We start from the raw sequence: 14,943 nt of genomic DNA, 5'->3' as shown, positions 1-14,943 counted from the left end.
AAAACAAAAACAAAAACAGAGGAACGTAGATTGGGTTACTATATGAGTTTATTTGATCATGTCACCATTTTATGGGATTTTAATGTGACATAGCGTGATTTTGCACATAGATACGAATACCAGTGTTTAGGTTTAGGTTAGTTGTTACAACTGTTAGCTGTTAGTTCTGAAAGCATAGCACTCATTTTATTCATATTTCTGGACTGTCTTTGTTGTATGTTTTAGTTTCATAATCCACCTAAAAAAAGTTCAGGAGGGAGGCCAGTTGCACACCTGGATCCTCATCCTGTTGTTATGTCTGCTGAACATGGATCACTCTGCTGTTTTGTTTAAGGGAAATGGCGTCCCTGTCATGGCAAAGATAATAAAAATAATTTAGATTTTTGAATAGAAATCCTTAATACTTAAATAGCTTAACGGTGCAAACATGTTAGCATCAAAATATTTTCAAGATGCGGGATTAGTAAAGGATATTTTATCTCGTAATATTTCAGGATTGGTTTTGTTATGCTTGGTGACTTAATGTCACTATTAAACTTAAATAAATGCAAACTAAAGTAATAAAAGCACTCTGAAGCCGTGCTGTACACGGTGTTCTCAGTCCTCTCTCCTCCCACTCAGTGTGATCATATGATCGCAGACTCTTAATCCACTTCCTCAAACTTTAAAACTACCAGTGTGTCCGGTCCAGCCGGATCACGCTCATTTTCCAGCAAGCCTCCCCTGTGCAGGAAAGCAAAGCTGTTGAACGGCAGCGGTGGCTTCGTGTAGCACCAGGCCCGGCGCTGTGGTGTCTCAATGGCAGACCTGAGGATCAGAGCTGGTGCGACCAGAAGCCCACAGAGAGGAGGCGGACACTTCGCTGCCTTGTCCCTGGTCACGCTGCTGTCTGCGCTGCTCACCTGCGGCGTCAGGTGTGCAGAAAGCGACAAACCGAGCAACATTATCCTCGTGCTTGTCGACGACCAGGATGTTCAGATAGGTGGGATGGTGAGTGAATTCACTCTAGAAATATACAGCCTGTCATTCGTGTCGGTTCCTCAGAGACTTGACAGTTTCTGTAGTGAGGTCATGCAGTGCGCATACTGTTTGAAACGTCCCGTTTATGGTCACCTGATACTGAGTTTAGACAAACACACGCTCTATTTTCTTTCTGTTTTGCGGGCTAGCTCTCAGATTTAACCTCCTCGGTGCTTTGAACCTGTTAATCAGTTAGTTGAATAGCTGAACTGTCTTAGATGATGAAAGAATTACAAGAATTGTGGGAAGTTTATGACTTTTGAGAAAGACGGGCTGGATATATAAAAAAATAATAAAATTGAGCAAATAAAACTAACAATTAAAAAATGCAATATATGCGAATTTATTAAAGATACAAATGTGCGGTCACAGTATTGATCTGAGACTGAACTTAAAGGTCATTTTTGTGATTAGTTTGTACATATGTGTTAACTAAAAGTTTCATCAAAGGTGCTTGCTGGGCTGGTGTGAGGCGACAGTGCACGAGTGTGCCACCCACGCTCTTCATACATTTTTTTTTCATTTGTCAGGCGTCATTGGAAAAAACAACGTGTTTTTATGAGTTGCAGCGTTAAATTGTGGCTACAGTATCTTGTGGTACAAGTTTGTATTACACGAAACTACAGCCAGGCCCGAGGGCCTAGGACCTTCAGTTGATATCTATTCTACACAACATGCGGATGTTTTCTACATGAAATAATAGCATTTTTTTATGAAATTTTGTTAGGACCTACTTGGTTTTGGAATTAATCTATTTGAAACTCTGGAAGTTACGACAAGTGTTTTTAACCTAAATGTTAAGTTCAGCTTCTAACATGCTTGGAAAGCAGATGGGTTCTGAAACAATTGCTCAGTTAACTCTATTGCTGTTTCAAGTCCTACATCTGTTCCTGTGTGTATTTTTGCTTATAAGTGACGTGCAACCTTAAAGGTCCCTCCAGTATAAGCACATTTATGTTTGCAATATTTTGCTCAGAATTGAAAGCATATTTGGGTTTTTTTTAAAAAGGAGAAATCTGGAATGCACTTAATGTATTTTCAAAAGCTGGTACCTGTTCTTATTAGGTCCTGTGAAATTCTTTACCAGATGTTTGGAACCACCAGATATTTGAATAATCCACAAAGATCCATTCACAGAAAAATGGTCAGCTGATCAAGTGTTTAGCTAAAAGAGATTACTTTATGTGCCTTTCTAGTAGATGTTTCGACAATAGCTAATACTGTCATAATGTTTTGAGTTTGTGCTTGTAGCATCTATTACTTCTCCAGTACTGTCATTATGGTGTGAGTCACTTTGTCTGTTTCTATTGCACAGACACCAATGAAGAAGGCAAAAGCCTATATAGGAGACGAAGGAGCAACATTTGTGAATTCTGTGAGTATCTTATGCAGTACATATACTTTTACTAGACTACATTTCACAGGGAGACATTTATTTTATTACATTATATTTTCCGACAGTTGTAATTACTTGTAGATTGAAGTGTCACACAATAAATCACATTACAAGTTTATGAAACAATATATGTTGGTGAAAATTAAACCACTGGTTCCCAAACGTACTTATTATGACTTCCTTTTACAAGTGTCTATTTGGGGAATCCTGTCATTTTTCAGATGTGAGCAGTTTGACTAAGAAAGAAAAATTCTTTTCTTGAAGTGTCAGAACAATTGGTGGGAATCACAGACAAATACAATATATAATATTCTGATATGTTGCCCATGGTAACGAAGATATTATGATAATAATGAATCAGATACATCAAATCTGCAAAACCACATACATTGCAAGACAATAATCAAAGATGTGGCACAAGATGTGTGTATGAAAGCAAAACTCAAATGTTCTTGAAGCACTGTTTGCACCAGTGATTACACAATAAATGAGTCGCATATCCTCCTTTCTGCTGTCACGCTTCTCTCCCTCCCCCTTTCCCCCTGTTCTCACTTCCTCCTCCTGCGAAGTTCACAGTCACGCCACTGTGCTGCCCCAGCAGGAGCAGTATTTTGACAGGTCGATACCCTCACAATCACGAGGTGAGAAACAACTCCCTCAATGGGAACTGCTCCAGCCTTCAGTGGCAGAAAGGCCCCGAGGCAGAGGCCTTCCCCACCTACCTCAACAAACTGAAATACCAGACATTCTTTTCTGGGAAATATCTTAACCAGGTTTGTACATGTATATACTTTTATAAGCATTATACACGTCCAAATGCTTCCAAACTTCAAAACACACAGGCAGTACAATGAATACACCGTGCTTACGACTGATTTTTTTTCTGTTCTAAATGTTGAAATATTGTTGGGAGCCCAACAGTGTTTGTGTTGTGTTTTCATTTTATTCACTCACGTATTTGGCAGAGACTGTGACATATCACAGTCAGCAGATACAGCTAATGGAGATACACACGTCCCACAAGGTGACTCGGCAGTGATCGCTGACTCATTACAAAACAGTATTCTGCAGGACTGTCAGTATGAAGCCCTGAAGATGCTTGTTACAGCATTTCTCTTGAAGCCGACTGAGCTAACTGCACCTTCTACTTTCAGTATGGTAGCAAAGCAGCAGGAAGTGTTGGCCATATTCCACCTGGCTGGGACCAGTGGCATGCACTGGTGAGTCACAAGTAACATGTACATGCACAATTTCTCCTAAGTACTTCTGTCATGACACCTTTTGCTGCACTTACAGGTGGGAAACTCTCAGTACTACAACTACACTCTGTCAGTCAATGGGAAAGAAGAAAAGCACGGTGACAGTTACGAGGACGACTACCTCACAGACCTCATAGTGAGTAGTAATCAGACCCTCAGATTTGAAGTGGAGGGAGTTCATTACGTGGTTTATGTGGTTGATTTATCTTTGGTGGTTGATTTACCTGACTCTTATTTTGAGCATTCAGTGCTTTCCAGCTAGGTGCTGTCCTTGACATCATGTGTGATATTACTTGATATCATTCAGCCGTCTTGAGTCTCTTGTCATTGGAGACCTTGTTTTGTCCAGAGATTATCTTTGAGCTGGAGGACATGGAGCAGACTGAGATCTGCCTTGATCTCGCCATGAGGCGACTTTTGTTGGGATTTGGCGCTATATAAATAAAATTGAATTGAATTGAATCTGTTGCCTCATACTTCAGCTGGCTTTGCTGTGCTGAACATGAAGCTGATTGCATTTTAATTAGTGTCATAATGTACTTATGGAATAGTTTAAGGAAGTGTGGATAGCTCCCTACTTTACAACAATTGTATGGCGGTGAATTTTGGTGGAACTTCTAAGTATTGGCAGTAGGGTCATGGTTGCTTTAACAACTTGTTGGCTATAGCTGCCAGCCATCAGCTCAGCTTCACATATACTGATTCATGTCACTAAACTGGACCTCATTTTTAATTAAATTATCTGAAAATAATATGAACTGCTGTCTGGTAAAGACTATCCAAGAAGTTTTGGTGGCTGAAATTCTAATATTTTATTACTGATACTTTACAAAATTGAGCAGGTATGGCTCTGTGCGGTTTGTTGAAGTCATTGGTGCCTGTGTGTTTTGTTTTTGTTTTTTTTATATATGGTGAACACACATGCTTGTGCATGCACATGGATATGCTTTCTATTTATTACTGCCACACTGTGGAAATGTGGCAGTAACAGTATGTGGGAAATATTGTGTGTTTTGGGACATTTGAGGGTGAATTTACAAAAGAGGGTATGGTTGTTCACCTCTGCAGTCAGTCAGCTGCTGGCATAGAAACATAAAATGTGACAGCATTGTGACAGGTTAATCATCAGCTAATGCAGTAGCTGGCGATAAAAGGGTTGCAAGAAAGAAGCTAATATTAGAAAGGGCTATTTAGTTTCTGTGGGACGCATTACATTACATTCAAGTTTTGGTAAAAATGTTTGGTTTCTTTGTGTTTATATTTAAGGTTTAAATTTCACGCACTTGCTGCTTATCAGGTGACTCAAAGAATTTGTTTATCTTACTCTAGATTTAGTTTATGAGAGCTGAATGATCTTTGTCACATGTGCTGTTGTCATGATTGCTTGCAACAAAGAATAACGGTGGAGAGAAAGAATTGGTCCAAGGTGTGGCTTCATTTCATGAAGAAAGATGATAGTAGTCCTAGTTTTAATGTCTGTAAGCCATCAAGGCAGGTTCGAAATGTCAGTGATTTGCTGACACATTCATCCACACAACAGGGAAAAGCTGAGATTCAGCATGAGAACTTCTGTTTTCCAATCAAGTTTCATGTCTGTGACCGAACATAAATGGCTCTTATTATAAAAATACTCCCACATAGATAGGCTTGGTGTCTTTTTTTTCTTTATAAAATTCTATTCTGTAAAACAGGGAGGGAGCATTTTTTTTAGCCTTGCTAACCACCGCTGCCCCACTAGCTAGTAAGCTGACATGTGAGTGATATTTGACATTCAGCTTTTGTTGATGTGTTACATCAGTTTTGTGCTTCTGTTTAAAGATGATGAGATGGAAGTCTTGAAAACAGTTTTCTTTTATGGCACAAAAGGGAAAACGTAAATGAAACTTAATTAACAGGAAAAGATGTCATTGAAATTGACTGTTATCCTTGAATTTTACAGTTTGTCCATATTTTATATGGTTAACAAAATAAGTCATTTGCACCCTTAGAGTCATTTGAATTTTTGCAAACCCTTGCTGGTTAATATTTCACTTTCATTTTGACTCAAAGTTGGTTCTGTTGTGCAGCTGCTGTCCCACTGGCCAAAGAAAGCAGTAGTTTATGTGTATATATGGGCTCTCATACTAACTGATCTATAAATCTTAAACTTAGATGGCAAAAACTAAAATCAAAATTACACTTCAAATTGGGAAAAAGAGAGTAAGAGACTAGAATGGTCCACTGTGGCTTTTGACCAACTGTATTTTTACATCCCTGGGTGATAATGACTTTCAGATGCCACTTTTGTAGCTTACATCATGCATTTATACAGTTGGTGTTCATTTCTTTACAAGTCTGCTTGTTTTTGCCTAAGCTAAGCTTTTAAAGAAATGTAAGTTTTGCAGCAGTCATGTAATAAGTCTGTGCCTGTTTGTCAATCCAGCTGAACCGGTCTCTTCACTTCCTGGATGACAGGAGCCCTCAACATCCGTTCTTCCTGATGCTGTCCCCTCCAGCTTGTCACTCCCCCTGGACTGCAGCGCCTCAGTACCAGAAAGAGTTCAAGGATGTCCAGGCCCCTCGAGATGGCAGCTTTAACAAGCCAGGGAAGGTATGCCTTTTCAAGAATGTTATGCTATGTGTCTGGTGAAGTCCAGTTTTAATCATTTAAGGCGACTGGCAAGAGTAAAATCTTTTTTTTCGAGGCAGCACCTTGAAACAGTGATCCATGCTTTTATTTCTTCCCGCCTGGACTACTGTAACTCACTTTATGTGGGGGTCAGTCAGTTGTTGCTCTCACGTCTGCAGCTGGTTCAAAATGCGGCTGCACGACTCCTAACAGGAACTCGAAAAAGAGAGCATATAACCCCCGTGCTAGCCTCTCTGCACTGGCTGCCTGTGTCTTTTAGAGTTAATTTTAAAATTCTTATGTTTGTTTTTAAATGCCTTCACAGTCTTGCCCCGCCTTACCTCTCTGAGCTTCTTCATCCCCACATACCCTGTCGGTCTCTCATGTCAGCTGACCAGCTGCTCCTGGAGGTACCGAGATCCAGGAGGAAGCTCAGAGGGGACGGGGCCTTCTCTATTGTGGCTCCAAAATTATGGAATAATTTGCCCATTCATGTTAGAGAGGCCCCTTCACTGTCCACTTTTAAATCATGTCTTAAAACCCACTTTTATTCCTTGTCTTTTAACCTCAGTGAGACTTAGTTTCTCTTTTAATTGAAGTAGTTATTTAATTAATGATTTCACTCTTCTTTTATTTGTGTTTTATTTATATCTCATGTAATTTTATTTTACAGTTCCAATGTACAGCACTTTGTGTCAGCTGTGGTTGTTTTAAAGTGCTTTATAAATAAAGTTGATGATGATGGTGGTTTTTAATTTTGTTTCTAATGAATCTTTTATTTTTGTGAATGCTTTAGGAAAAACACTGGCTGCTGCGCCAACCTCCTAACCCGATGCCAAACAGCTCAATCACTTTCCTGGATAATGCATACAGGAAAAGGTACAATTGTTAAGCGTACGTCTCTTTTTGCATGAAAGCGCATAGTTCGTAGAAGACAAAGTCAGAATAGTGTCACCACTGTCAAACAAGAAAATGTAAAAAAAAAAAAAAAATGGTAAAACTAGTTTTGTTTTTGTTTATTTTCTTCTGTCTTCCTCCTCCCCTCACCGCAGCCTTGTTCTGCCAGAGGTTTCTTCCTGTTAAAAGGGAGTTTTTCCTTTCCACTGTTGCCAAAGTGCTTGTTCATAGAGGATCATCTGATTGTTAGGGTTTTCTCTCTGTTTCCTTTGCATTATTGTAGAGTCTGTACCTTACAATATAAAGCACCTTGAGGCAAGCGTTGTTGTAATTTGACACAGAATTGAATCGAATTGTAGTTTTAACCTCATGAGCCAGCAGGGATAAAGCATTAATACATTTTAGCTGTTAGAATTCTGGAAATCACTCTTTGCTGCATCCTCTGATTTACAAAGTTCTTTTTTTTTTTTTAATCAATTATTTATTCAACTACCTCAGAGTTTTCTGCATGATGCTTTTGAATTTTATGGTATTGTATTTTTAAAAATACGGAAAGGATCCTGTGATCATCCTCCCTATTTGTCTTCATTGGGGTTGTTGAGGTCAACACCAGAGCTTTTTTTTTTTTTCCCCCATAGATAAGAAATATTAGAAATTGACTTAGGAAGGACAAAGCCTTTCTTGAAACTGAAGTAAAATAGAAGAAATTAGAATGGGTACTCATTGTTTGGTCCTTTTTGGTCTGAAATTACGTAACAAATAAACAATTAATTGTAATTGCTTGAAAAAAAAAATTGCAAATGACTAAAAGTTATGAATAAAATTTGTTCCAATGGGTTCAGGAAAGCAAAATTCCACACTTGCAAACAACTGGAGATATTAAACCAGTCTAAAGAATTTAGAAAACAAAATCCCTGAATCATAGGAGTAATTGCAGTTATCTGCAGTTCCTCAGTGGTAAAATCAGTATTTGTGTTCAGCCTGACATATTAAAGCCTATGTCTGCACTTTAACTGCATCTTTATTGATTTCTTTAAAATCCATTTTGTTTGTGTATAGATCCAAAATTATGAAAATCATATCAACATCCAAATATTTCTCCACCTAGCATGTACATCCAAAAACTTCTGATGTCTCTGGCAGGTGGCAGACCCTGTTATCTGTGGATGACATGGTGGAGAAGCTAGTGAAGAAACTTGACAGTATAAAGGAGCTAAACAACACCTACATCTTCTACACTTCAGATAACGGCTACCACACAGGTCTGTTTTTGATAAACTCCTCCATGTAATCTTAGATTAGTTCATGCTCTGTACCTTCTGTCTGTGTCATCTTGAGCTGGATTTATACTGCTGGGTTACAGAAGACAGTTTAATTTTTAATTTTTAGCCCCCTGGCTGCATTGCATAAATGCAAGTTACCAAAACATTTTAAGTTACTTTTAGGCCCTTTTTTATGGTTTGTTTTCTTCAAGAAATACCATGGGTAATAGAAAATAATTCAATTTAATTCAATTCAGTCTATTGATATAGCCCCAAATTACAACAGCAGTCACTTCAAAGTGATTGCTGGGTGAACGTCCTACAATAATACAGAGAAAACCAGAACAAAAGAACAACACCCTGTTGGCAATGTTGGCAAAGGAAGAACTCAGGAAAAAATTTCAGGCAGAACCAGGCTTAGGGAGGGGCATCTATCTACCACAACCAGTTGGGGGTAAGGGGAGTGAGACAGGGAAAAAAGACACACTGTGGAAGCAAACCAGAGATCAATAGTAATTGATGACTAAGTGCAGAGTGATGTATTAAAATATAGTGAGTTAAGAAGAAATGAGGGAAAATTCAGGTCAACTGATCCATCCCTAACTAAATGCTTTATCAAAAGACCCTCTCCCTCTTAAAGAGGGTGTGTGTTTCCTAAATCCAAGGTGGGAGCTGATTCCACTGGAGAGAGGCACGAAAACTGAGGCTCTGTCTCCGTTCTACTTTTAAAATAAATGATAGGAACCACGAAAACCAGCAGTCTGAGAGTGAAGTGCTCTATTGAGGTGATATGGTACTATGTGGTCTTTAAGATGGGCCCTGATTATTCAACATCTTGTATGTGAGGAGAAGGATTTTAAAATTGAGTCTGGATATAACGGGGAGTCAATAAAGAGAAGCCAGTACAGGAAAAATAAATCACTTACTGTAAAGACACCATCCGACTCCAGATCATTGTCATGTACATGCGCTTCTAATAATGCTGAGAGATTTGTGTAAAAAAAAAAAAAAAAACAGAATCTGAGGCACTCTGCTGAACATATGTAATTGCAACATTTCTGTATCTTTTATGTTTAAAAAAGAAAAAACCTTCAGATTGGTTTGTCTTATATGAATGATAAATATAATAAACCCATATTGACCAATGACTGACCTGTCTGTATGGGATTAGTTCAGTAATAAAAATGTGCAAAAACCTGTAAATAAACAGTAATGACAGCAACAAATAATCACCCAACTGAATGAAATAATTATTTTAAACCATCTGATGCTGTTTTAAAAGCAATAGCGGGTAAATTGTTTGTTACAGGTTACATTTGTCTGACCTGAGAGCTTATAGGTATTTGCACAGTCACCTGCCAGTTTACTGTGTACACCTTTCTTTGCATTGAAACCCCTTTTAACTGCAGTACTGCCCTAATTATTTATGGCCTAGATTCAACGAGATCCTGGAAACATTTCTCACAGTTTGCTCCATACTGACACGATTGTATCATACAATTGCTGCAGATTTTCATTCACAATGCAAATCCTCAATTCCACCACATCCCAAAGGCACTCAATTATGTGGCAAATGGAGGGCATCTGAATACACTGAACCCATTGTCTGTAAACCAGTTTGAGATGATTGAGCTTCGTGTAGATCAGCAATATCTCAAATACTCAAACCACTCCATCTGTCACCAACAACCATGCCACGTTCAAAGTCACAGAAATCACCTTTCATCCTCATTCTGATGCCTTGAGTTGCTGCCTAGTGATTGATTAGATCTAGGTGTAATCAGCTGTACTTGCTGTTCCAGGTCAGTTCTCACTGCCCATTGATAAGAGGCAGCTCTATGAATTTGACATCAGGATTCCGCTAATGGTCCGCGGTCCTGGCATAAAAGCCAAGCAGGTGCTGCAGGTCAGAACAATACTCCACTAAAACACACACTCCAGCTGCTTAAAAGCATATTAATGTCTCTGGAACTGTTTTTTGTTTTTTACCTTTTTTTTCCCCCCTCATGTCTTTTTTCTTCCAGGCTCCAGTACTGAATATAGACCTGGCTCCCACCATACTGGACATAGCTGGAGTCAATCTGTCGTCTGTGAATGTGGACGGGCAGTCTTTCCTCGCTCAGATGGTCAGCTGCTTCTTTACATTGACTCTCACTTATTTTTCCCTCATGCTAAATCTTAACCCAAATTTTATCTTAGGCTCCTTCATTGCGTAATGGCACTGCACGACCATACTTCCTTGTTGAGTACACTGGAGAAGGACAGCCAACGTCAGATCCTACTTGCCCTAAATTAGGTCCAGGAGTATCTGTGAGTACCTACAAAAGCAGGCTTCCTATTCTGGTCACCACTGAAAGTAACATGCTTCCAGTAATATTATAGTCTCTGATTGAAAAAGGGGGGAAAAAGTTATTTAAAATAATTCCTTTTTTCTCTTCAGTGTCAAAGTATTATGATACCAAAAAAGGGAGCTGAATACAGTAGAAGTATTTTCTCAGCCTTTCCACTGTTTTCCTCTTTGCTTTTTTGATAATGCACTGAGGGAAGACTGGATGCTACTCACTACTTGACTTATAATAGAAACTAAACTATAGCCTGGCTCTATTGAGCTTCATGATGTCAGTACACAGTAACTGAAGTCAGTTAATTGTTCAGATTCTATTAATGGCTTGAGTTAATGGTGCAAATTTGTAAGGAAATTTCCAATAAGTGCCTTTTAATAGCAAATTCTGAATAGATGGCAATTTTCCTAATTGGAAACAACTGTGGACTAAAGCCTAAAAATAGGGTTCATGTTGCCACAAAACATATTGCTCCTGCTGATTCTGAAAGTTTGTTGTTCTGTTCCCAAGAAACCTTCACTGTAACATTTTTCACTGTCTTTAGCAATGTTTCCCAGACTGTGTTTGTGAAGACGCCTACAACAACACGTACGCCTGTGTCAGAACTCTGGACAGCAAAATGAACATGCAGTACTGTGAATTTGCAGACAGTGAGGTACACCCGGGACTTTTTTGTGTGGGGGTTTTGTTTTTTTGGACACATTTTAGTGAAAGTAGATGTGAAGCTTCTCAGTGTTTTGTTTTGTTTTTTTTACCCCCCAAGTCGTATGTAGAAGTCTATAACCTGACGTCGGACCCGCATCAGCTGGAGAACATCGTGAAGAAGGTGGATCCCTCCATCCTGCAGATCATGAACCAGCGGCTCATAAAGCTCCAGTCCTGCGTGAGTGACAGCTGCCGGGATTACAAGCAAAAATAAGACCGCCAAAGAAGCTGCCAAACGATGACCACACCAAAGTCTGAAAGGAGGGTGGGATCAGTCTGTCCAAATTTTTACATATATGAGATGAGATTCTGACAGGAAAAAAAAACATGGTTGACAAATAAAGTGACTGGTGGCTGTATTCCACTTAACTGTGTCAGTTTCAGGGGCCCAGAGTCATTACTTTCTTTGGAAATTTGCTCTTTTGATGACAGGGACACAAATTATGCAACTTGTTTATATATACAGATATATATGAAGCCACCACTAGAAGTTTGGTTAGCTTAGCCTGTATATGGGGGAAGACGGCTTGCCAGCGTGCAATGATAACGCAATCAACATTTCGTACTATATACCAGTAAATAGAGATGGATTGACATATCTGGTAAACACTGATATCAGCCAGTATCGACCTTGTTGATTGTTATCAGCGTGTGCACGCATTTGCACTAAATGTTCAAACATTTAAAAATCTAAAGGACTTGTCAATTTTTTTTTATATGATGTCGATAAAAGCAAGAAAAAAGACAACAAAGTAAACATTACCCAATCGTTATCAGATATCGGTCAAAATGTTGGATTAAACATCAGTACTGGAAAAGGGTTCACAGTTGGTGTATTATCAGTATACTTTTCCTTTTACGAGTCAAAATTTCTGCCGTCTTTCTGAGCCACACTCGTCTAGCTTCTCTTGTAAGTTTACTTTTGTTTTTCAAAGGCGCTACATGTAAGCTCAGTGTTATGGCATTCCTCTACCTCTCCATCAAGTCTCTGCAGTGAAATGGTAGACCTTATTCTGCACTCTTGGTGATCTGTTGGAAGTTGGAGGAACATCCTTACCAAAATTGGCAGCTGGTGGAGAACTGGCTCATCTACTGCTATGCCAGGCTCACCAAGACTGCAGAGTGCAAGAACTAAGTCCAGGTTTTGGAGGGACTCAGTGGCCAGTCTTCAATTTGAAAAACGTTAGATGGGAAAGAGTTAGCTGCTTAGCAGTGTCTGAAATTCCCACATAAAATACTTGCGTAAAGCACCTCTAAGATAACCTGCTTTCCCCATGCTGTCGTGTGTTTGTGTATAAACTGCAATTTTCAGGCATAGTCAGTGTCTTCTGAACATTTCACCATTCTCAGAAACACAAAATGTTTGATTCTTCTTCTTACTTTGATTGTGAGCAGTTAAGAGAAAGGTTTACTGCTACACTGAAACTGTGACTCATCATCATCGTCTTTGAAGAGTTGGTTTAACATTCTAGGGTTTCATTTAAATGCTTTCCATGAGTTGGATGAAGGGATTAATATGACTTAACTTTTTTTTTCATTCAGTATAAACATACCACCAATTATTAGTTAGCCAGCACAGAAAATTTAAGCAACTGCGTGTAAGTAGGTTTACACATGGTTATGCTAATCTGACCAAACCAAAAGCTGCTTCTAACTGTATAATGTGGAGATGTATTGTGTCAATATTCTTTTTTGTTTTTGTTCATTTTGCTTTTTTTTTTTTTGTGGCAAAAGCTTAGTTTCCATAAAAGATCTTTGTACTCTCATAACTATCTCTGCAACCCTTTCAATGAAAGACAACAAAGTCTGAAATGTTCACCATGTCCTGTATCCAGTATAACAGTTTATTTTCAGTATTGTGCCTCAGATTTGAAGAAGGAACTCGGCTTTTAAAAAACTGAACTCTTTATTACTAAGAGCCTTTTTTTAATTGGTAGCAGGAACACATGCTGATATTTTTCATATGTTTTCTTACTGCAAGGAATATATTAAGGGAACTTTTGCACAGGGATGTTTAAGATGAACACTTTAATCCTGTCAGCCTTATGTTCGCACTGATGAGGTGCATGTGCCTTTAAAATGTGAACAAATCTGCACTGTGATGAAACTGATTAAATTAAATGAAACATTTAAATGCACTTTTTTGTAGGTTTCCTTCTTAATGTGACGTTATGGTGGGTTCAAGTCAATTTCCTTGGGGGGGGGAGTGTACATTTTATAGCTGGCCTAGGTGGCCAGCTGAAATTCCCCTCCAAGATTATCAGGTAATTTCTAAAACCTGACAAAGTGTTTTGATCAGCTCGTCAAAGGTGTGTCAGGTAGAGTTACCTGTGCTTACACCAAGATTGACATTTGGCATAACTGAGCTCTGATTCTTTTCTTAGCCTGGCTACAGAGCTGAAAAGAAACCTGGGGCCATTCTCCCTTTACTTATGTTAGTTTCCTTTATCACTGATGAATAGTAAGATGTCTTAGTTTTGCAGAGGACTTTTTAAAAAGACTTTAACATTACACCTTAAATGCACATTTGAGTAATACAACTCAGTCAAGCATCTCTGATGCGTTGCCTTCTTTCACACAGTGAAGATGGAACGCCATTATCAAGATAATCAACCTTTGAGATTTAAGTTCAGGTAGTGTTGTGTTAGCATGTGGCTTTGGAGATCATAATAGAAGAGGAATCAATTAAAGACTCTGGATTGAAAACTAATGAGACATGTTTCTAAAGACTGTAGTCTAAAACAAGACAACCACTAGAACCCTGCAGAGGACTGGACTATGAAGCTGCAGACCAAGAAAAACTTCACCACAGAGGAGACATCGTGAAGCCAGATGGAAGTATGCCAAATACAAACTGAGAAATATTATACATACTGGAAGCACATCCTTTGGTCAGATGAGAAAAAACTAGAGCTCTGACCTATTTTTTTGTTTTTTGTGAAATAATTTTGTTTCTGTGTGCAAAGTAAAATAATTTAATCATCCAAAAAAAAAAAAAAGGTCAGGTCGCTTTGTCGTCTGCCAACATCACATTCCACAGAGGCTCCTGCCTGACCTCATCTGTCAACCTGTCATTCAGCATTGCAAACATGAAGGGACTCAGAGCCATCCCTGATATCTCTGTCATCTCACCCCGACTATGAACCCCTCTGTCACTCCTACTCCACACCTCATCTAACGAGCTTGAAAAGAAAGCAAAAAATGCAACATCATTCTTTAAAAAGATATGGATGGATTGGGGCTTTTCCATTGCTGAAAAAAACCCACTCAGGGTAGAAATGTTTCTTCATAGGATAAAGGTGATCAGATCCACACTCTCCTTTAAAAGGAGAGGTGAATCCAAATCACGACAACAAAATTGCCACACAGCATCCCAGAGCTCTGGATCTTCTTCCGGGAGGGGTTAGAGGTTCAAGTATTTCTTTTGTCACCTGTCTGTAAATCTGCTGATGAC

General features: G+C 38.9%; 1 protein-coding gene across 1 annotated transcript; it reads left to right on the top strand.

The window, feature by feature from the left end:
* Positions 1 to 647: 647 nt before the first annotated feature.
* Positions 648 to 13,627, top strand: gnsb (glucosamine (N-acetyl)-6-sulfatase (Sanfilippo disease IIID), b). Its single transcript, XM_005928960.3, has 13 exons — positions 648 to 990; positions 2,336 to 2,395; positions 2,986 to 3,189; positions 3,571 to 3,636; positions 3,713 to 3,811; positions 6,098 to 6,265; positions 7,080 to 7,162; positions 8,324 to 8,442; positions 10,245 to 10,348; positions 10,467 to 10,568; positions 10,642 to 10,752; positions 11,329 to 11,439; positions 11,548 to 13,627. The coding sequence occupies exons 1-13, from the start codon at positions 799 to 801 to the stop codon at positions 11,701 to 11,703; spliced, it is 1,575 nt and encodes a 524-aa protein (XP_005929022.1). The 5' UTR covers positions 648 to 798; the 3' UTR covers positions 11,704 to 13,627.
* Positions 13,628 to 14,943: the final 1,316 nt, after the last annotated feature.

The sequence above is a fragment of the Haplochromis burtoni genome, unplaced genomic scaffold, assembly GCF_018398535.1.
Source record: "Haplochromis burtoni strain Fernald_Lab_line unplaced genomic scaffold, NCSU_Asbu1 Contig_113, whole genome shotgun sequence".
Classification (NCBI taxonomy): domain Eukaryota; kingdom Metazoa; phylum Chordata; class Actinopteri; order Cichliformes; family Cichlidae; genus Haplochromis; species Haplochromis burtoni.
The sequence above is the reverse complement of the archived record's forward strand: the minus strand, read 5'-3'. Positions and strand labels throughout refer to the sequence as shown.